Below are 25,053 nucleotides of genomic sequence, written 5' to 3' on the forward strand. Positions count from 1 at the left end.
ATATTTATAAATCCTTTTAGACTTTTTTACAAAGATTTTTTTGAAAAATTGACTGTAGCTGGGATTATTATACTAACATTATAATAGTCCCAGACTGTAGGCAGTATGATAGTTTGGGGTTGTGAAGATGGATACCAATGTTCCTACTGATGTGATTTTTGACAGGTACCTGAATTGTATTTGTAGACCCTTGCTGGTTCTTTCCAATATGTTGTTTAATAGTTTACTTTTTCAAATTGTGACTTCAATGGAGAGTTGTCTCATTGAAATTCATACCACATCTTCTTATATCTATTCAAAAGTGGAAACACATATCTTTTGATTTTTGTCGAGCCTGCAACTTTTGTTGCAGAAAGCTGGACATAGGGATAGTGATGCAGCGGTGGTGGCGGTGTTGGCTAACTTCTTACTTAAAAGCTTTATATTTAAGGTGGAAGATCTGGATGCTTCATACTTTGTATTTGGATGCCTCATGTTACGAAGTTTCCGTCAGTCACATGTCCAATGTCCTTGACCTCATATTCATGGTTCAGTGACTACTTGAAAAAAAGTTAATATTTTTTGAAATGTTAAATTCTCTCTTATTATAAATAATATGATAACTTTATTTGGTATGTGTGTACCTTGCAAGGTCCTCATGCCCGTCAGACAGTTTTCACTTCACCTTGTCCTCATTTCATGGATCAGTGAACAAGGTTTAGTTTTGGTGGTAAAGTCCATATCTCAGATACTTTAAGCGATAGGTCTAGTATATTCGATGTATGGAAGGACAGTAAAGTGTGCATGTCCATCTGGCAGGTGTCATTTGACCTTGAACTCATTTTCATGTTTCAGTGGTTATAGTTAAGTTTTTGTGTTTTGGTCTTATTTTCTATAATGCACTAGGTCTTCTATATTTGGTGTATGGAATGTTTGAAAGTTAAACATGTCTAGCTGACAGGTGTCATCTGACCTTGACCTCATTTTCATGGTTCAGTAGTCAAAGTTTAGTTTTCAAGGTTTGGTCTTTTTTTTCATATTAATTGCAATAGGTCAACTTTGTTTGGTGTATGGAAATATTTTATGATCTATTTGTCAGTCATGCATGTTTTATTTGACCTTCACCTCATTTTCACAGTTCAATGTTCAGTGTTTTGGTCTGTTTTTTCTTAAACTATAAGCAAAAACTCAACTATATTTGTTGTATGAAAGAATTGTTAGCTGTACATGCCTACCTGGCAGGGTTCATCTGACCTCATTTTCATTGCTCATTGGTCAATGTTTAGTGTTTGTCGAGCCTGCAACTTTTGTTGCAGAAATCTCGACATAGGGATAGTGATCCGGTGGCGTCGGTGTTATCTCACTTCTTAAAAGCTTTATATTTTAGAAGGTAGAAGACCTGGATGCTTCATACTTTGTATATAGATGCCTCATGTTAGGAACCTTCCGTCAGTCACATGTCCAATGTCCTTGACCTCATTTTCATGGTTCAGTGACTACTTGAAAAAAAAGTTAAGATTTTTTGTAATGTTAAATTCTCTCTTATTATAAGTAATTGGATAACTATATTTGGTATGTGCGTACCTTGCAAGGTCCTCATGCCTGTCAGACAGTTTTCACTTGACCTCGACCTCATTTCATGGATCAGTGAACAAGGTTAAGTTTTCGTGGTCAAGTCCATATCTCAGATACTATAAGCAATAGGTCTAGTATATTTGGTGTATGGAAGGACTGTAAGGTGTACATGTCCAACTGGCAGGTGTCAGCTGACCTTGACCTCATTTCCACGGTTCAGTGGTCATGGTTAAGTTTTTGTGTTTTGGTCTGTTTTTCTTATACTATATGCAATAGGTCTACTATAATTGGTGTATGGAATGATTGTAAGGTGTACATGTCTAGCTGACAGGTGTCATCTGACCTTGACCTCATTTTCATGGTTCAGGGGTTATGGTTAAGTTTTTGTGTTTTGGTCTGTTTTTCTTATAATATATGCAATAGGTCTACTATAATTGGTGTATGGAATGATTGTAAGGTGAACATGTCTAGCTGACAGGTGTCATCTGACCTTGACCTCATTTTTTATGGTTCAGTGGTCAAAGTTAAGTTTTTTTAGTTTTGGTCTATTTTTCTAATACTTTATGCATTAGGTCATATTTTGTTGGTTGGTTTTATTTGACTTTGACCTCATTTTCACGGTCCATTGCTAAGTTTTAAGTGTTTGTGTGTTTTGGTCTGTTTTTCTTTATTTATAAGCAATAAGTCAACTATATTTGTTGTATTGAAGAATTGTAAGCTCTACATGTCTGCCTGGCATGGTTCATCTGACCTTGACCTCATTTTCATGGTTGATTGATCAATGTTTCCTTTTCTTGGTTAATGTTGAGTTTATGTGACAGTTGTAATAAAGCTTTATATTAAGGTCTATCAAGATAGTATCAAGGTTTAGTAAAGAAGGTTAGACATTTCAGTGTGTGCACTCTTGTCTTGGTTAACTAAGTTTATGTGACAGTTGTAATAAAGTTTTATATTTAGGACTATCAACATAATATCAATAATTAGTAAAGATTTACTAAGAGGGAACTGGATAATTCTTTATCTGTTGCATTTTCTGCATTTTCTGAAATTACAATACTCAAATAAACCTTCTTTTTTTTTTAACTATAATTCAAAATACACAACAATTCATACATTTTTTGTAAATAACAGAACCAAAAGGCCCACTTTGACAGGCAAATACTTATCTGACTTCATAGCCTTTTGACATAAGATCACATAAGACAAGACGATCAAAAACACTGACCTAACGTACATAATGTCATTTAATCCTTAGAAAAGAAGACACATCCAAATGCAAGAGGTATTTATCGTTAAAGTTGATGCAGAATTATTTATCAAAAGAAGGAGCAAGATCATGTAGATGAATTGATAGACGGCTACGCACAATCAATTAATCGAACACTAAGAGTGAGGTCAAGGTAAAAAAAAATATGTGAAAAAAATTAACACATACTTATTGTTATGATTTATTATCTTTCATTTTCATATTCAAGTTTCTATAATTAATTTGTAATTAATTTATATAATCTTTAAAAGTTAACGTTTACAGGTATATCAATATTTTCTTGATATGGGCATTTAATACTACTAACGAGCGCACCTTGGTGTTTATAGGTTTTTACCTTTGAGTCAAACGCTTCAATGATCACGAACCAATAGTCAAATGACCGTGATCAACAAAGTTGATCTGGAAATATTGTTGGAGCTGTGAATGTGATATTAAAGTTTTCTAACAGTTTGGAATCGTTCTTTATAATGTATTTATTTATTTGGAGGACTAAAATAGACAATGGATAAAAAATGATACGATGTCGAATGTTAAAGTAGCGGTGCGAGTTCGTCCGATAAATAAAAGGTAAAAAGTTAGCAAAGTTTTCAGAGAAGTTAAGTTTTTTATACCCGTTAATCAATGCAGACACAGCTGTCATTTACTTATTAAGGATGTAACATAAAATTGTGTGTTTTATATTTTCAGAGAATTAGATCAAAATGGCAAAAGTATCGTGGAAACAAATGGGGATGCTATTAGTGTGACGAATATAAAGGTAAGACAATCAAGTTTGGAAGTTTTATAACATTCTGTGACAAAAATACCCCCCCAAAAAATATTTTTCATTTTAATAAGGCAATCGAAGTTTTGAAATATAGCACACTAGAAAATATTTCTACAAACAACATAGGTAGATCTTGAACTTGAGGGAACAAATGCTTCTTTAAAAAATAAAATAAGCAAAGGGTTTGGGTCCCGGGCATTTACATTTTGTTTATTAAGTCAATGAAATATAACTCATGTCGTGTATACATATGAACTGAAAATACAACAACATGTGTAAAGGATGTTACATCGAAGGATTTTACCTTGACACACAATGTATTGTATTTCTATACTGTTTAAATTTTCATTCTAGAGCAACAGCGGTTTATTAACTTTTCTATTGGTTAATTGATGCTTGCAGTGATGACAATATTGATTTAAAACATGTTTGTGTCATATGATACATCATACACATGCATGTACATTGCAGTGGCGGATCCAGGATTTTTCATAAGTGGGGGCCCACTGACTGACCTAAGAGGGGGCCCGCTCCAGTCACGCTTCAATTATTCCCTATATAAGCAACCAAATTTTTTCCCAAAAAGGGGGGGGGGGCCGGGCCCCTCCCCCCTAAATCCGCCTCTGCATTGTACTTAAAGATTTAATTTAACTAATTTTGAAATGATGGAAGCTTGTGTATTGCAAAAAGTATTTCCAAATTTTGGCAGTAGATGTAGGCTAAAGTTTTATAATTGTTGAATTTAATTAACATGATTAAGGATAGTACAATTTGACTGACAGAAAAGTACATCCATCATGTTATTGTACTACATATGTACATGTATGATAAATTCAAAAATTAAAAGTCATTGCTGGGATTGTTGCCAATACTAGATTTATATCCATAATACATAAGCTTGTAACAGTACAATCCTTAGATCATAAATTATATATTTCGAGTAAGTGAATTTTGAAAGTGTAACCAAAAAATCAATAGTATGAAAAATACATTTTTCAAATCAGATTTCCTCTAGCTGGAAAGTTTTTAGTACTAGTTATCCCCATAGTCATGTACACTCATATCTTGAAAATGACCTTAAAACCCAAACGGCATTGAAATAAAAGGGCAGTTTTGGCGTAACTCCATAATCAAGGTTTATCACATATTAACTGCCGCCTACAAGACAATAGGTTTTTGTAATATCATAAATATTTTTATTATTACATGCTTAAACTATGTTAAAGAGCATGCCTTATTTTGTACAACCAACACAGGTAATCCTGTGATCCATATTATTACAGTTTACACCTTTTGGAATTTATTCAATAACGGCAGATTTTTAAAACCATCGAGTGGAACCAGTTTTTTGTAATACCGTAAAATATAAAAATAAAGATTTTTTTCTTCATTGATACAATATTGAATGTTCTAAACAAAAAGTGTCACAGTCTAGCAAATTTTAAAATCCCGCTATCATCATGATCATTTTGTTTTGTATTTATAAATGAAGAATATGTTATTGAAATATTCTACATGCCCATATATTTGAAAATTGTGTATGTTACAATTCTTGACAGTTGTGAAGTTTTAAATGTATAATTTATGCTAATATTCCCTTTGAAATGTCCTAGGTATTGAAACTGAAAATTAGCATGATTAGACACTCTAGTATTTAAAATGATCGAGTATTTACTTTTTCTGTTTTTGTAATATATATGCAAATTTTAAAAGGAAAACATAGTAATTGTTTTCTATTTCAGTATGTTCTACCTTTTTAATTGAACTATGACATAACTGTAAATATCAATATATGTTTGATGCTACTGACTGTTGATCTATAGCATGATTTTGCAAGAATGACAAAGGTAGCAAATAGTGATCAAGAGATAGAGGATAATTGTAAATTCAGAAATTATTGCAAAGTTTTAATCAATGCGTAAAAGGTTCACATTATAAAAAAAACTTGCATTAACATTTTCAGTGGTGATTTGCCAACGTAATTTTTTTTCAATCACACTAAAACTATAGGTCGACATGGTCAAGGATTTGTAATAATAAATGGTCACACTAAATAAAAGATTTACAATATTGGATTGTTAATGAGACAAAAACCTCTTTAAACATGAAAAATGATAAATATATCAGAAGAAACTGCTTTTATTGCTGTTTTCATCTGAAGAGATAAAGGAGATCACTGTAAGATCAAGAAAATTTAATAAAATCTATCTCAGGCTGTTTAACTTGTACTAAAAGGGGCTCATATTCTTCCTGAATATAATATACAGTTGGTTTTCCACTGGATGTCAAACTGTCAACTACCATCACTGACATTGCTTAAAAAGTTTCAACAGTATAAATCTTGATTTAGGAATGAATTTTTGTATACAAGAAAAATTAGAAACTTGAAAAGGAAAGGCAATAAAACTTGAGTAAAACCTACATGTACATGCACAATACATGTACAAGAAAATTTTGTGACATCAAAAATGAAACCCCCCTTTTACAGAATTCATATTTAAAAAAAAAAAGTCTACTCTCCAGAACAATGAGTGCATGTACGTGATATATTCTAGGGTAAGAATGAAATTAAAATGACCAAGACTAGATTTACACTGGGATGAATTGGGTTTACACCAAAAATCTATTGGTTGTTGATTTAGTGGTAGATTCTTATTGATATGTCACAAGATTTAAGTCCTTGTCCAAACATCAGTGATGTTATCTTCTATGTCATTTCAAATATTTCCTGTCAAAAATCACTTCAGGGTTAAATTTATACATTGGGATGTCCTGGACATAATTCTTCTTTAAAAAGGCTCACTTGAATGCACCTTTCAATGTTACTTACAGTAATCCTTTCCATTAGTTTTTAACAGGATGTACAGTTGCTTTTTTGAATACTCAGAATTCTATAACTGGATGTGTTTAAGAGATACTATTTTATCATCACAATTCACAACTTGTATATATCACCCTGGTATACAGCAATCATTCAACTCCCAACTAGCAAATATTTGCATTATTATAATAATGCCATCACATAACATATACATGTATATTTAAAAGAAGATGTGGTATGATTGCCAAATGAGACAACTCTCCACAAGAGACCAAAATGACACAGAAATTAAGAGCTATAGGTCACTGTATGGCCTTTAACAATGAGCAAAGCCTATTCAGCATAGTCAACTGTAAAAGGCACTGATATCACAATGTAAAACAATTCAAACGAGAAAACTAATTGCCTTATTTATTTTAAAAAAATGATTTAAAAACAAATATGTAACACATATATACAAACGACAACCACTGAATTACAGGGTCCTGACTTGGGACAGGCACGAACATAGATAATGTGGCTGGGTGAAACATGTAAGCGGGATCCCAACCCTCCCCTAACCTGGGACAGTGGTAAACAGTACAACATAAGAACAAACTATAGTATACTATCAAAAGTAGAGCAAAGATGAAGGTTATTTTATACTAAGTCATTAAATAATGTCTACTTATTACATTTATTATTATTTTATGATTGTAGGTAGACAGTAATGCTGAATATGGAGATAGTAGAGAAAGGATAAAAACTTTTACATTTGATTATTGTTATGATTCGACTGGAGAGCCACATTCTCCTCAGTATGCTCCTCAGCAACTGGTGAGTTTAAGTCTTGGTCAAGTAAGGGGAGAGACATGAGTTAGATGATGATTAATTCTAATCTTTGAAAGGGATAATAATCTTATCCGGAAATATCTAGGCTGGAGAAATCATGAGTGACCAAAATATTTTGCCGAAGTGAGGTTGAAAATATGTATTTGTATATTATTATTTTCAAAATTAAAAATCTTGTGGTATTGAACTTAAAAACAAACAAATATCCCTGAAAATAGCTGATGATAAATACTTTAAATACAACAAAAGATACTTATTCTTCCCCATTGAGTTTATCAAATGGTCATACCCAGAATTTCAAAATTGACCATGTATTTTATAACCAAGATTTGTTATTTATTTTTCAAATGGCTTGGAGGTTGATCAAATTTTGACAAGTAATTAATTTCTATAAACATTTTGTAAAGAAATACATTTTTTTTCAGGATTTAGTATAGGTGTTAAACTTAAATTTAAGAAATATATATCTTTTGTTCAATGAATATGCTTTTAACATATTTATTGAGATCTGAAAAATACTAATTGAAATGTTAAAGTTCTGTGAAAACCTAAACCTTTTAGAACAATTTGAATACAAGTATAGGATTAGGATAGAAAGATCTAATCATTAAATTAATGTGTTATTGACACATATTTAAATACCTCGTTCTTTTCTTTAATTAAGGTTATTAGCTCAAAAGGTGTCTATTACTTCTATTGTGTGTCGAAGAAAAACACCATGTTATGTATTGAAATGAAACTTAAATAAGGGTGCATGTCAAATATTACTTATAATTCCCTTATACTTCTTAAGTTCAACGGTATTTTGTATACAACTTATTTGAAAAAAAAATACTTGTTGAGTCAAGCTTTCGGCACAACATTATAATTCCCAATAAATCAATTAGTTAAATATTTATCACAGTGTATAACTTGAGTATCAATTATATTTTTTAAGTTTGATATAGTAGCCGAGGTCAACACGAGTGACAAATTGTATGTCACAGATAAGATGGTTGACATGACCCTAATTACCTGTATCTCCGGGTCGTCAATACCTGTTATTGACATCTCTCTGTTTTCAACTTTTTTTTTAATCCTAAAGCTAACAAAAGGAATAGAAGAGAAAGCTAACAAAATAAACACTCTCGTCAGAGTGCGTCTGTTTTTAAAATGTTTTTAAATTGTGACATGGGAATTGTTTTGGACATTTGTTTTTGAAGGAAATCTCTTCCACAAGATTTAAAATTAAATTTGATTTGATTTTAAGAGTATTTTATTATGTTTGTGATGTACATATATATCAACATCATCATTTTCAAAAGTTTGAAATATTGGATTGACACTATGATTTATTTTAGCACTCAGTCTGCGTTAAGATGAACCATCGCATTAAAATCATGTGTACATGTATACATGGATCCTAGCTTGCAGCTCATCTTGCTTAAACGTTGTGCACCATGAACATTTTAGGAAGATTCTTAGAACATAAATCAATTAGAACTCCTGGATTTTTTGACTAAGTCATGTTCATATAGGATGAACATTTGATATGCATGTTCTTGACAGTGGTAAAGCTCTCCAAAATACTAAATAAAATGACACTTTTATTCTCCTTCAAAGACTAATTTCATTTCATTTTATTTTTTAACCAAATATTTAAAATCTTAAACAAACAGACTTTTTAAAGGAAAAAAAGTTTATTAAAATTCTTTAATCTTACAAAATTTAGAGATATATAATTTTTTTCATGTGCTGATTTTTTTTTTTTTTTAAATCATTCTTTCAACATTAATAATTGAATAATATGCAGTTGAAATGCATATGGGAGTGAACAAATGTTTATTGTAAAATTTTAAATTGTGAGAAAATACAAGGTGCATTTTGTTAAAAAGTCATTCTTTAAAAAATGATTAAAGCAAGAGACCCTGTAGTTAAAAGGAACTTCAGAGTAATTTTAATACACCAGAACAAACAATGTATTGTGTATTCAATAACAAATCAAAAGAAAGAGAAACAGTAGATGTTCATTTCAAAAGAAAGTTTTGTTCTGGGTGTAGTTATAAAGGGGTAGACTATCCGAGTACAATCAGATAAAGTTTCTACGTGATTTTTGTCAAACAATACATTTAAAGTTAGTTTTTCAAAAAACATGTATTAACGGAACATGTACTATCAGTTAAAAAATATGATACTTTTCAATTTTATGAAGAACTTACGGTCCTTTTTTAAAAGTTGATTGATTAGTTAGATTTAGAACTACAGTCTGCATTCATACAATTTCAGGGGTTGGAGATAACTTTGTTTGCAGGATTTTCTTAACTTGGGTAAAATGACTCTGTATTACATAATTCATGCAAAAGTTAAACATTGTTAAATAATCAGGCAGACAGAAATTCTAGTTATTCTATTTGAAAACTCAGGGGTTACACTTTAGAGATTAAAAAAAGAAGATGTGGCATGATTGCCAATGAGACAACTCTTCACAAAAAAACAGATGACAAAGAAATTAACAACTATAGGTCACTGTACTGCCTTCAAGAATGAGCTAAGCCCATACCACATTCCTAGTTTTTAGAAAAAAATTGTTTGCATTTGTTATACACTATATGAATTTTAATAAATTTTCATTTGGATATAGGTAGTAAATCAAGAGTCAAACAATATTTTATTGGAAATTGAAAAAAAAAACAATACCCAAAACATTGTTCTATATTATGAATTAGCATGCTGTTGGTCAATATAAACTAATAGTGTTATATATATATTTGTACATGTATTAAAATTTTAACCAAATAAACTTACAATCTCAATGTTTGTAAACACCATTATTGTCAGCTGTTAGTTTTCATCAATTATTATATTGGTCAATATTCTTGACCTTATTTTCAGTATTTGAGGAGATTAAAGGGATACATTTTATCTTATTTTATCTAATTCTAGTGATCAAATTTGGAAATATCCACTTCAGCACACTGTCCAAGTGCTGAATGTTTTGTTTCCAGATTATTTTGGAGAATTGAAATTTTTAAAATTTAATATAAGGACCATTTAAAATAATACTCTATTCAATATTAAGTAGAAACATTTTTGAGCATTTTTATAACAAATTAGGCTACCATTTCCCCAACATGGACAAAATGAAGCACAAGTTAACAACTATAGGTCACTGTATAGCCTTGAACCTTCAACATTCAAATTGAGGAAAACCCATACCACATATATATAGCAAGATATAAAAGCCCAAAATGACAAATGTAGAAAAATCAAACAAGAAAACTAACAGCTATATTTATGGTTTAGCACTTCAGATTTTAATTAAGTTTATCATAAAATTAAATAGAATTGACCTTAATAATTGATTTACACTTTTAATGATTTAAGCTTTTAGCTCATGAAATTCAGGGAATAAAATTTATTGATAATCACAATTTAATATTAATAATATTGATAATCAAAATTTAATATTGATATGACCTCCAACATTAAGCAAAACACATAACACATAGCAAGCTATATGAAAGTTCAGAAACCCTGAAATGACAAATGCAAAAAACTAACAGCTACATTAATGGTTTCATCACTTAAAATTTTAATTAAGTTTATCATAAAATTAAAAAGAATTGACCTTAAGAATTGTTTACACTTTTATGATATCAGCTTTTAGCTCATGAAATTCTGGAATCAAATTTAAAATTTAAACTGATATAATCACAATTTAATATTAACAATATTGATAATTTTGACACTGAGTTAAAACAAGCCCACAGGTACGTATTGTGTCCACTTTGAAATGAAATGACCTTTCTGAAATGAAATGACCGTTCCTTCAGGACAATGTTAAGACCCGTGTTAATAATACATTGACTTCATGGGAGAGTTATATTTGTACAAGACAATAATGGGAAAGCGATAAATCAAATCTCTTGTCACTATAACTATGATAAACAACAGTGTAGGCTAATTGTTTTGTTTAATTATCAGTGTATACAGACATTTTATAATAACAAATCTTTAGTTTAGATTAAATATATCCTGATTTGGCAGTGGTTCACCCCTGTTCAAAGTGAAATACGTGTATATAGTTGTACTTTTCTAAAAAGATTCCCACACAAATATTATTACAAGGATCACAATAAAATTTAGTGAAATATTTGTTTGAAAATCTCTTTTACAAATCATATCAAGTAGTTTTAAGGAAAAAAATGTATATCAATTTTTTTGACATCGATGAGTTTCACCAAAAGATCAAGTTTTTAGTAGAATTTTTAAAAGAAAGTTATTAAATCATTAAAGGCTAGATCACTTAGTAAAAAATATTGAAAAATAGTGTCTTAAAGAAATGAAATTCTACATATATATAAATTAAAATTGATGTGGAATAAACATTAATGAGACATAAACCCACCTAAACAAGTTAACCAACATAATCATCAAACAACAACCACAACCAAAATAAACATCGGGGGTCACCATAATATATTTTATTGGAGTGAGATTAGAGACAATTTTAAACAGCAGCTTGTTCAAATTGCTTGTGCATTATGATAGTGTGTTTTACATATCTACAATGTAGTTCTTTAGTTCATGCTTTTAGTTTATCACAATTTGAATTTTTCTAGAAGCAGCATGCCTCATCTTTAGTGGTAAGTCAGACCATGACAGTCACTTCACTGTGTAAAATTAATCGTAGTAATCACTTCACTGTGTACAGTCAAAATGTTGATAATTGATTCACTGTGTACAGTCAAAATGTAGATAATTACATCATCATGCAGAGTCTCCAATGTTGACGGTCACATACATGTAACTATGCAAAAAAAAAATGATAGTGTAGTCACTTTTATTCATCATGCTCATTGCAGTTCTTGTACTGTCTTGAGTCAAATCTGTACAGTTGATATTCCATCTAAAGTCTTAGTTTTTCATATGGTTTTAACAGTCACTTAACAATCTTGATAGTCTTTTTACCATGAAAAACTGTTTTAATAATTTCATCATGTACTGTAAAAGTTTGAGTCATCTAATCATAGTCATTCACTGTATCAAATCCTTGCAGTCTTTTTACCACATTTAGACTGACTGTAAGAAGGCATTTCGATATCTGAAATCTTATTTTTATTGTAACTTCATCAAGTTTTTCATACAGATTAAAAACTTTAACTTTGGTACTTTTACCATGTTAGACACCTAACTATATGATCTCTAGTCATTCTTGACTCAGTTTGTCAAAAGTTCATTCTATTGTTTGTTCATTTTGAAAATTCAGGTCTTGATTGTTTCAGTCTCCATAATAAACTTTTAAATCAACAGGCTCAGCTGAATTTAAAAAAAAAATAGATACGATTAGTTTGAAGAGAATGATTTTTAAAGTGCTGTAATAGAAATTTTATGGAATTTGTGAGATTTCTCTGGGTTTTGATTTTTTTTGTCTATATACGTCATCTGAATTTCACCACTGTGTCAAATCACTTTATGTAGTGTAAACCACCACATCACATTTAAAGTCAGTCTGTCACTTTTTGTAGTGTTAACATGATCACATCACATGTTAAGTCAGTTCAGTAGTCACATTTTGTATTTCATTTGAGACAACTTTTAGATATATATATATCATTTTTTCATAACTATTTAGAAAAGAATAAACCTGTAAAAAAAACTGGAAAAACAAACGTATTTTATACCATATCTTAGGACTAAAACTTGATCTGAAAATTTAATATTAGGTCAATGTTCTAGATTTTCATCATGCTTTTCTGTTTACCAAAAAAACAACTTTTTTTACTTATTAACATTCATTAAAGCCACAGAAACTCCAGTATTGGTTTTCATCAATAACTATAGGTTGCCTGAATAATCTGTTCTCCTTGAAAAAAGTTATTCTGAATGAATAACAAAATCGTTGAATTTAAATTTAATATAAATCATTTTTCATCTTATTCTTTCAAAATAGAATTTTTATGCTTGCTCTAAAAATTTCTGATTGTAGGGTTAAGAACGGTCTTTTGTATAAAATATCTACGGTGAAATAGTCATATAATAAGATGAATAAACTATATGTAAACATTAAAGGGTCATATGAATATTTTCACTGATATTGCTTGTTCGCTTTATTAAGTGTTTGGACAAAATAGATTTATTGATGACAGACCAAACAAATGTACCAAATATTGAAAAAATCTGCCTCGTAACGATTGTTATTAGGACAGGTCCGGAACTTTACTTTATATAAGGGGTGGGACGTGTAGTTAAAAATGAATTTTTCTTGTCCCTTTGATCTTAAGTTGTATTTTAAAAATGATAAATAAATCCTTATATAAACACTTCATGGATCTTATTTCAATATGTATTTTGCAGATAAAAATGTCATGTTTGTATTTTTTTCTTTCTGTGTTATAAATATTTGCAGGAGTATGTATTATATTCAATATCATGGAAAAAACAAACAAAACACAGTGTCCTCCGATTGTATCTTTAATTTGCATAAAGTCAATTCACAGCTTCACCCTGTTATCGCTTTATTCATTAAAAGAAATGCAGACTATGCATATCTGTTATTCATGTTATGTATCGTCAGAGTCATAAATATATGTAATAGTAAAAAATTGGGCCATAGTAAGATAAATACTTAATCCTATAAAGAATCATTAAACTGAACCAAATTTATGACAATTATGAAAGAATAACTTTATGTATACTCTAGTAGAATAGAAATGTTAGCTTATACATGTTACAAGGAAGAATCAGTTTTGACCACAAAGTATTTGTTAAAGGTGTGATATATGTTGTAGCGGAATCTCATTTACATCGTAATTTATGTCATACCATCAATATATTGTCAACAACCTTTCATGTGAAATCCAATCAGCGATTAAGTATATTATAAAGCATGGTACATGTATTTGTCGCTGCACATTTAGCAGCAATCTATAAATCATAAACAGAAACCTTCATACAGCTGCAAATGATTAAAACAAGGAACTATTTGAATCTGGAATAATAGATTTTTTTTTTATGAAAATGAACCCAACCAAATAGGGTTAGCCTGGTGCCGTCTTTAGCCATGCATGCATCCCTAACCCTCCTTACTTAGATTAGTTTTCATTATACATTTCTTATCAATTTTCCAGGATTCAAAATTATTCCAGATTCAAGTAATTCCTTGATTTAAATCTATTTTATAATTTACCATTATTCAATTGTTTATCATATAATTCAATAAGATTTTTTATTTTTGGTTGTCTTGTCTTGTTTGTTTGCTACTTTGTATTATTACAGCAATGCTGACATTTTTTTTACAAACGCACATTCATTGTATTTGTAACTTTGCTTGTGTTCCTTTTGGAAAGTTCATCAAAATTCATTGCAGTAATGAAATCAAAATAGATCATACAATCATTGACAATGGGTTATTTCTGCATTTTATTTAGTTTCTAAAAGAAATATTTATTTTTCAGGTATTTCAAGACCTTGGTACTGAGGTACTACAGGCAGCCTTTGAAGGGTATAATGCCTGTGTGTTGGCCTATGGTCAGACAAGCACGGGGAAAACCTATACTATGACTGGTATAAGGGTAAGTTACAGTTTATTGTGAAGGTGTAATCAATGGGGGTTTAAGGATAAATTTAAGGTTATTGGGTATTACAGTGGACTCACTTATTTTCGTGGGTACCAATTTTCGTGGGTACCAATTTTCGTTGATTAAGGAAAACTTACTATTTTATTCAATAATACTACTTTTTCGGTTTAGTCTGTTTTTTATGATATACATTTGACGTGAAACTGTACTTATGTATCCCGTCATACTTTGAACCACACCATTATTTTATTTATTATTATTACTTTTACTGTTAAGTCTGTTTTTTGTTATATCTACGAGTCTGCATTTATGTATGCCGTCATACGACAAAATTATTTTTATGTCTACCTGTGCGAATTTCAAACGCAAAATTTTACACCAGTAATAAAAACCTTCTGTCATTTATGGGTAGACTTTACATAGATAAATTCAGCCGTATAAGAAAAGCAAAATGAGAATGTTAAATTTGATGTATGCCTTTTTGTGCTTCTTCGTTACATTTGTTGTTTTTATAGTGATATTAAGATGATAACACAATATTGACTGTTGTACCCCTATTTTTGACATTTTTACTCTTTGAGTATGTTTGTTTTGTTCATGCATCGTTGACAATGTAATGGAATTTGATGCGACTGTCATACAAGTGAGAGGTTTAGCTAGCTATAAAACCAGGTTCAATCTACCATTTTCTACATTTAGAAAATCCCTGTTCCAAGTCAGGAATATGACAGTTGCTATCCATTCGTTTGATGTGTTTGGACTTTTGATTTTGCCTTTTGATTTTTGATTTTGCCTTTTGATTTTTGATTTTCCTTTTTGAATTTTCCTCGGAGTTCAGTATTTTTGTGTTTTTACTTTTTACATATTACTTTGATAATTAACTTTATGATTTTGCTTGAGTTTGCATACAAACCTGTTGGAAATTGGTCATTCATTGAACATTTATTTAGTGTTTCACCTATACCCATGAAATTCAAGAAAATTGGTATCCAACCAATAATAATGAATCCACAGTATCAGTTGTCAACGTATATTTGTTCCACCTAACAGAAGTTCCAATGGAAATTTTATTATAAACATTGTCATAATACCTATACCTGTTGGAACAAATATTCTATACCATTTATTCCGTTAGGAACATATACTGTAATATTTATTCCTGTGGAAATAATGTTCCAGAATATTCTTTCCTTTTGAAACTTATGTTATGAAGGAACTTCTATTCCGTGACAGCTGGCAAGAGCTACCCTTGGAAGAGTTGTTCCATGACTAGAATTCAAAAATGAAATTATTTGAGTGCTCATGAGATTTGAATTTTTAGTTTAAAGGCTTTGATTTATTAGGTTTACTGTTACGTTTAATTTTACTACAATTTCTTCATACCAAAATAATGATACCAAGACATCTATCCACCATCACCAAAGGATATTTATACCATATATAAAAAGAAGATGTGGTATGCTTGCCAATGAGACAACTCTTCACAAGAGACCAAAATGACACAGACATTAACAACTATAGGTCACCGTACGGCCTTCAATAATGAGCAAAGCCAATACCGCACAGTCAGCTATAAAAGGCCCTGAAATGACCATGAATATATATGCAGAGTTTATGAAATTAAAATTTATGGTGATTCATATGCCCTTAGATTTAAATTTCATTTCTTTTTCTTTAACAGGAAGACCCAGGTCTAATTCCAAGAATTTGTGAAGTAAGTATTATGACATCATGATTGTTATTTTGACTTCACAGCCTTTCATCTCTCTAGCTAATACTAGAAGTGTCTTTTCATGTTTTTCAAAGTACAATATTAGATATATCTTAACTCATGCAATTGAACAGTGACAAATAAACAGATTGAGTTGATATCTCAGCTTCATATCCCATCCACTCCATTGACAAGTTAGTGTTGAGGACATCTTATAACATAGGTTGATCACACTATCTTTAACACAAAGAAAGGTGACAAATTGGGAAGTTTGTTCACTTATGATGAAAGCACCTTTTATCACAAAATTTATAAAAAAATATAATTTTTACACTATCCTAAAACACAAAGAAAGGTGACCAATCTGGAAGTTGGTTTACTTATGTCATTCTTTATCGCAACATTTATAAAGAAATATATTTTTTACACTATCTTAAACGCAAAGAAAGGTTACAAATTGGGAAGTTTGGTCACAAATTCATAAAGTAATATAATTTTTGAAGCCAGATAAAAATCGTCAAAGGTTTGTCTTTTTAAATTTTGGAATTCAAAATTATCAATTGTTAACTTATTCAAATAGACTTTTTGAAAAATGTATTTAAAAATAGATATAAATAAATTCCAGTTCAAATACAGTGTTAAAGTAAACAATGTAGTGAAGAATTTGTTTGTTTTATGGGTTTGTATTATTTGTAGGTTGTTAACCAATAAGGGCTTGGGTCAGTTTTAGGTAAAGGTTAACATCGGATGTTATTGAAGTAAAAAAAGAATTCCCGTCAAAAATGGTGAAAAAAAGTTTCAAAAAGACTTTTGTTGGAGGGAAAGATAAAAGTTCTGAGTTTTATTGCCTTTCCTACCAAAAAATTAAGATTTAGTGCTGGTTATTTCATTTTTTTTTTTCTATGCAAATATAAATTTTTGAACTTGAATAGTAGTGTAACCCGCCTTATCTGACACCTGAGTATTTCAAGATCCTGCTTTAACTGAAACATTTTCATGGTCACAAAATATGCACAAAAAATTGCAGAAAAAATCTGAGTATTCCGACACCCTGCTTTATATGACATTTTTTCTGGTCCCCCAGTGTGTTGGGTAACACAGATTACACTGTAGTATCATGGCTTGCCAGGAAAGGGTATTTGACGTTATCTTTGTGAATTATTATGTCCATTTGATTTCAGTACAAGTTTATTTCTGTGGTACAATATGTTCAATAGGTTTTACAAGAAGAGTCTCACTAGTGAGACCCCTAATATAGTTTAATTAGTTCTCTAAAGTTTTACTTTGATTTTCAATACAGTTTTGAGCCTGTGTGCAATATACTACATTTTGTAGTTTTATTAAGTGTCAAGCATAAAACAAAAAAAAATCACTTTCCTCTTTTGGGAATTGCTTTAGGGAATTAAGGCAAATGTTGAAGAAGTAAGTACTGGTATGAAATTCTTCATTAACCATGAAAATTAAAAGAATTCACATGCATGTAGCAGAATTTGGTTCATTACAGAGGATAAACTTGCCAACTAAAAAGGCATAAAATTAATTTTTTATATCCCATAAAATTGTTCATACATTTACATCTATATCGGTGGTCTCTAAATTTTCAGTTTATGACAGTTTAACAGTATAATAAGCACGTTTTGTGACTCTCATGTTAGCTTTATATAGTTTGGAGATTATTAACTATGTATAATTTTTTAATAGTATCCTGGATTTGAAGTCTTCATGCCAAATATTACTTGAATTCAGACATTAATCTTATAATAGCAGTTATACAAGTGTTTTAAATTTAAATTCTCAAAATGTTTTCGTGTTGAGTAATTTGTTTATTTGCATAGTTGTTCAGTCTTCTAGGAGTTTTCTCTTTAACTGTGTAGTCACTGCCAAACACATATCTTAAATGTCATTTAAAATTGAATCGACTAGCTTCCCCAAGTTTTTGGTAAACTTATTTTCAGAAATTATCAAAATCTATAAAACTTTATCTCCTTTTTGTAAAAAGAATTGTTAAATCGTCTTCACAATATTTTAATTTATGCTGTATGTATAGTTTGTCTGCAAAACATGAAAGAGGAAGTTACCCAGTGGTGGATCCAGGGGGGTAGGGCCAAAATAAATAATAGGTTTGTTTGCCCAAACGCTACCTACCCAGAAAAAAGCTGCCTACTCAAATTCTTTTATTGTCCTAATTTGAAGAAGATTTTTTTTAATCAAATAGGCATGAAGACTAATAGACATCTGATACTACAATTTCTTTAAAAAAAAAAAAAAAAAAAAAAAGCCTACCTACCTACCCACTGTCTCAACCTTGGGTAGGGTTTGGGCAAATCAAATTATTTTTAAGTGTGTAGTGTTCTAAGGGTTGGTACCCCCCACCCCCTTTTTTTGACAATTTATGTTTTTGAATGGGGACATATGGTTGGAAACATCCCCCTCTTATCTTGGATGTGAACACCCCCCACCACTTTAGAAATTGTTGGATTGGCCTCTGTAACGAATAAACAGTTACATATTTATTCAGATGATTTTAAAAATATTGCCTGGCTCAGGCAAAAAGTTCTGTTATGTTTGGTTGATTATAACAATATATTTTCAAAAAATATATCCACTTGGGAATGTAATTGCAATATATAGATTTATTGGCTCCTTTATGTTGATATATATACATGTACTCAATTAACATAGACTAAATTTGAAATATCACGCACTGAAAATTTGGAACATTTCAGCAATTAGGTTAATAAAACAATTAAACTACGTGTGTTAATATTAAAATGTAATTTATTAACTGTTTTACATAGCTGCACGTTGTTAAATAGTGTAATATTGACGTAATTTCAGTTTGAATGTTGTGCTATAGTATAAAAGGGCAACCGTCTGTAGATAAAGCTCAATGAGTTAAATTTTATCAGCTTATTTGGCAGTGTTAATACCGTCAATAGATTTAAAAATAAATTTAATTAGCTCGTTGAAAAAGTTTTTCTTTCAATAGGTGTAGATATTTCTATTAATCAGCATAAAACACCTATCAGTTTCAAGTTTCTTTACTATTGTTGTCAATTCTATAATTGTAGATTAGCTTTGAAAGTAATGTCATTTTATCATTGGGAAATCGGCATTTAATGTTTACTTATGTACTTTCTGCACGATTGCCTTATCACTATACCCTAGCATTGAAAATCATAATTATTTGCCACAAATGGTTATCACCTAAAGACTTTGTGAATTCGATACATTTGAAAAGGAAAAACTTGTCAAGAACGTAAATTTAAAGTGCAATTCTCTGTTTTTATCAACTCATTCCCAAGTACTAAATTATTAGAATTTATTGGCTTTCTAAGCCTTTCCCTCTTAAAAGAATATTTATCATACTTAAAACAAAATGTTTATCTTTTTATGCATCTTATGCATTACTCATAAGTTGTCTTCAATATGTGTGGATTTTCGCTGTGTAATTGAATTTTTTCGCTTGTCATTTCAAATAATAATGAGCTTTATTTTGCTGGTACTATCTAGTTCAGTGACAATATACTCAACTTTGAATAAAAGGAGATGAATGTACAATCTCATCACAAAGCCAGAAACCCTGAAAAACATCTAGAAGTCAACATATGGGTTGTAACAATAGGCTGAAGATTCAAATACAATATATTCAGCTCTGAATCTCCTAGAATCACTATTAAAAAAATCTGGCCTCTACCAAGGTGCTGTTGACCTGGATTGCAAGATTTCCTTACATATACTCATCAGATACTCATGCTTCCTCCACTTCCCAAAACTGTGCTAATGATATAGCCAGAGGCACAATCATTTAATCAAAAATCAGCGTCAGGCACCAAATTCCTCTTTTATGAGAAGTAACCATGTTCCAGGAAGTTATACATATGTTGAGCACAATTGTTACCAGTGAATATAATAAGTTTTGCTCAATAATTTTAACTTATAATCACAACACATATATGTTTTTTTCTGTATTTCAGGGTTTATTTAGCCATGTAGATGACTTTGAAGCCTCAGATCGTACCACCTTTCGAATAAATATTAGGTATGTAGACCATATTAAAAGACAGTAGCACTGTTTACTTGTTTAAATTTCAAGCAGTGATCTAAAAAATAAAAAAAAGTATTGAGAAATGAGAATGCACGATTTAAAAAGAGAAATAAAGCAACTAAGAAAATTTTCAGACATATGTATCTGACATGCTAGAACCAAATTGTTACATACTTGTTAGTACTTTCTGCAGTTCTAAGAAAAAGTATTCAGCTGGTAGCTATACATGTACCGGTAAATGTCCTAACTTTCTTTCACAGTCAAATATACCTATACAGTCTATGCTATGAAAAATTCTTAAGCACAAGTTAACATGTACTGTAGAGCCTTTATGACTGCAACCTGTTGTAAAATGTTGAAAAAATTATAAGAACTTTGAAAAAAAGCACTTTTGTCATATGGCCCCTGCAAATGCTCTGTCTCATATATACTTTTATTTTTCAGCTATTTGGAAATTTATAATGAAAGAGTCAGAGATTTGTTACGACCCTCACTATCACAGCGCAATGAAAAATATACCCTCAAAGTCAGAGAGCATCCAAAAGAAGGTCCATATGTACAAGGTATGAGGAGGATACAAGGTTTTCAGAATTATATGTATTGAAAAAGATTTCTTCATATATGCTATTTGGAAATAAGATAAAAGGAAATTTGCGGTATTATTCATCAAAGAAAAAGCAATCCAACAACACAAAATTATTTTGTATAGACATTATATAAGATGACAATATAAAAATCATAACAAGCAGTGGATTTGAAGCAGAATATTCAAATATTACAACCAATACATGCATTATGTCCTGCTAAATTTCTATCTAAGTCTACAGGTCAGATTTTGATGATCCTATATGGACTATACAAATTTGTCAATTAGATTCTATTTCCAAAGACTCTTTAGAACTCCTGATAATATGTGACGAGTACTCCAAAATATATCAATTTCAAGTTCTGGGAATTTTCTGGCTGTAAATTTTTACCAATTGACATAATCGCTTTGATTGGAAGCAGGGTAAATAATTTTTTGTTTTCGCTTTCTGTATGCCTGAACTCTAGCATCCTGGTAAAACATTTCCTCGATCTACAGATAGCATTTTAATTATTACACAAAATGTTATGAATCATTAGATGCATTATCTTCGAGAAATCCCAAAACTCCTGACATCATGAACATTTGTATAGATTTCTTTTAAACACACCACTTTAAAGTCTTGGAATTTACTGTGACGCTCCTCAATTTTGTTCCAATTGACCTTGTAACTTCACGTCTGTGACATCAAATGTTTCTATTGTTGAGGTACAAAGTTATGTGATAATTTATTTCCTTCTTGGCAGACAAATTTAATTATTGTATCCAATTTCACAGCAAATGATATTTTTAGTATAATTTGAACCAATGAACTTGGACTTAAAATGCTTGTTGATATTTTTACAAGGCCTTTTTTATTGGTATAGACAGGATTACAGAATCGTAGTAACTAATAAACTAGTATTTGCTTTTCCTTCTGCTTCTTAAGCATGTACTTATACATGTTTATGCCCCACCTGACCTAGGGGCATTAGGTTTTATGGTTTGTCGTCTATCCTGCTTCAGGTTAAAAGTTTTGATGAAGTTGAAGTCCAAACAACTCGAAACTTAGAACATGTACACATGTTCCCTATGATATGATCTTTCTAATTTTTATGCCAAATTAGAGTTTTGATTGAACATAGAAAATGATATTGCAAGTGGGGCATCCATGTACTATAGACACGTAACTGTGTATTTGTATGTAATTTTTTTTTCTTCTTATTTCTTATTTTAATAGAATCAATTGTTTTGCCATTTCAGATTTATCTTCACATTTTGTTAAAGACAATGAACAGATACAGACATTATTAGATAAAGGAAATGAAAGCAGGTTAGGCTGAAATTAAAATATTGTTTGTTTGCCCTTTACCGACCAACCCTATCAATTCGTTCCGCCTGAAAATCTTTTATTTGTATTTATCAGCAAGTTTTTATTTTATTTTATTTTTCCGTTTTTACAAAAATCTTATATTTGTATTTCCCGCTCAAAACTTTTTTAAAGGAATCCTTGGGTTTTATCTTTCCCGTATAAGGACTATTCTGTTTGGTATCACGTGAGCGTTTGACATGAACACTTGCATTTGGAGTTCCAAAGCATTTGTTTGAAATCTATGTTGAAAGCTTTGAAATCATGATATGACGAATGTTACTCTGTGTTTTTATACTTGAAGAGTAGGGTTCATTCAAAAAAAAGTTCGTCCAATACAAAATTATCAACGTGTGTACAACATATTTTGTAAACGGACGTTGTATCCTATGTAGAAATGCATGGCCTTTGGTGATCCGTAGATCAGGATGATTATGTTAACGATGCCTTCGACCAGCATTGATATATTATTTATAACTGACATGAACCAAAGGTCTGTAAAGTGGAGAATATTTGGCAGTAAAATCTACATGTTAGTTTTTTTCAAAACTTTGTGGGACTTTATACTTATAGTCCCAGAAACTTATTAGCAAAAGCATACTTAAACAAACGCAATACAGACAAAAATGACGTCCTGCAGATTTTGTATCTATAAAATAAAATATAATACCTACCTGCCTACTCATGACAAAAAATGTACCGAGCTAAGTTATTTTTTGGGAAAGAAAAATTAAATATTTTACCTACCTACCTACCCTGTTTCAATACATAGGGTCGGAAAAGGGCAAACAAACTATATTTTAATTTAGGCCTTAGTATCATGATATTGTTACGTCACTGATAGTGTCAGCTCACATCTCAGAGTCATGATATAAGAATTGCCGAATGAATTAGATGGGTAATATGTGAAAATATCACACTGCAGGTTATGATTGGTTTAATGCCTACTAAAGGCTGTAGAAAAAGTCCTGTGTGTGATAAATTTGATTTATGGTTCACTACTGACCCCCTACAGACCATAGAGGGTGAGTAAAATCCATAGATCTGGCCTTTGGTCTTACCTCCTATGGGTTTTTCTAACCCTATACAGATCTGTAGGGAGTCAGTAGCGAACCATATAACTTAGAAGGGAATGATGACAAAATTTGTTCTCTGGTTTATTTATAAGCCTTCATTTTTACTTTACTTATATGATTGATTGGCATTTAATGTCCAGTATCAATGATGCATCCATATATATATATTTAAAACAAAAACATGTTAATATCAACAAAGTTGAATACAGTTTCAACTAGAATTGTAACTGCCATGGAGGACATTCCATTCCGTAGCTCCGTCCAATTGTAAAAACTTAGTTCATTGTCAAAAACTTAATTTTAATCCCTGTCATTCTACTTGAGACATTGAAGATTACAAATGTAGTCCAAAATAGTACATGTATTGCATTTGATTGGATATTTTACTCATATAGGTCACCATTACGTGACATCTATATTTTTTTTTGTAGGCTATCTTACATGTAAATTGGCTCCTTTACTGAACCATGCAGTGTCATGGAACAAAAAATATAGATTGTTCTTATAGTGTACTAAATGCCAAAACTGTGGTGTCATACTATTAGTAATTAAAAGTTCAAAAGGGTGTACTAAAATTATTATAATAATTTATAGAAATGACTACACCATTTAAATATTCATAAATTTGTTAAAACCTTTAATTAAACTTAATTGATAAAGGGTTCAACTGAAATTGTTTAAATTGAATGGAAATATTTTTGAAGTATTTAAATAGGAACAATAGAATGTTGTGTGACCCATGGTGGGATGTTCAAACAAGACTTGACCGTGTAGAAATATTTATACAGATAATAACGCCAATACAATTCAATAATGAAAGTAGATTTGAGATGACTGTTAGTTTAATATATGTTATGTTTTTAAATAAAATATTGAGAAGTTTTATGTTCGGAGGTATATTAAGTTTGTTGTACAAAGATTTATCGTTACAAACTCTTCTAGGCCTACATATTTATTTACTTTCTGTAAACAAATCGTTGAAAGGAATATTATTAAATATAGTTTATATCACCATTTGTACAAATGTTTTATCAGAGGTGATTTCATGCCAAAACTTTTTTTTTGCATTTTCAACAAAAACTAACAGTTATTCAGTCCTTCTATTTAAGAAATGTGGCTTCACAATGAATTCTTAGTGCAATTTGTATGAATATGAATATAAGGACAAATGGTATGATTGTTATCTTAGCTGAAAATTAAAAGTTGAAGCAAGGTTTAATATTAAAAAACTGGTCAATACTAGACCAGGGTGGTGTTAAATATCAGGATATACATATACTGGCAAAATATTGGAAATTTAAATTTTGATAGAACTTTGCTTTAAAAACCAGTTCCTACCTGGTCAATTTTTTGGTAAAGTGACTAGAAAGTCACAGTAAAAAAATCACTTAATTGTTAGGACCAAAGCATACAATAAATTAGCTAACTAATTATGACCTTAGTTTACTTGACTGGGATTTCTCTAAAACAAAAGTGGGCTAAG

The 25,053-nt window shown here is 30.4% G+C and overlaps 1 protein-coding gene across 1 annotated transcript in view; it reads left to right on the forward strand.

Moving 5' to 3' along the window:
- Positions 1-3,194: 3,194 nt before the first annotated feature.
- The window catches only part of LOC134710718 (uncharacterized), an 80,827-nt gene continuing 58,968 nt past the window's right edge, over positions 3,195-25,053 (forward strand). Inside the window, exons 1-8 of the mRNA XM_063571109.1 lie at positions 3,195-3,391; positions 3,512-3,581; positions 7,111-7,227; positions 14,679-14,795; positions 16,483-16,515; positions 20,490-20,554; positions 21,005-21,123; positions 22,389-22,458. Of these exons, the coding sequence (XP_063427179.1) occupies positions 3,345-3,391; positions 3,512-3,581; positions 7,111-7,227; positions 14,679-14,795; positions 16,483-16,515; positions 20,490-20,554; positions 21,005-21,123; positions 22,389-22,458 (638 nt within the window). The 5' untranslated portion in view covers positions 3,195-3,344. The remainder of the gene's footprint in view (positions 3,392-3,511; positions 3,582-7,110; positions 7,228-14,678; positions 14,796-16,482; positions 16,516-20,489; positions 20,555-21,004; positions 21,124-22,388; positions 22,459-25,053) is intronic.

This window comes from Mytilus trossulus, chromosome 3, assembly GCF_036588685.1.
Source record: "Mytilus trossulus isolate FHL-02 chromosome 3, PNRI_Mtr1.1.1.hap1, whole genome shotgun sequence".
In the NCBI taxonomy this organism is placed as follows: domain Eukaryota; kingdom Metazoa; phylum Mollusca; class Bivalvia; order Mytilida; family Mytilidae; genus Mytilus; species Mytilus trossulus.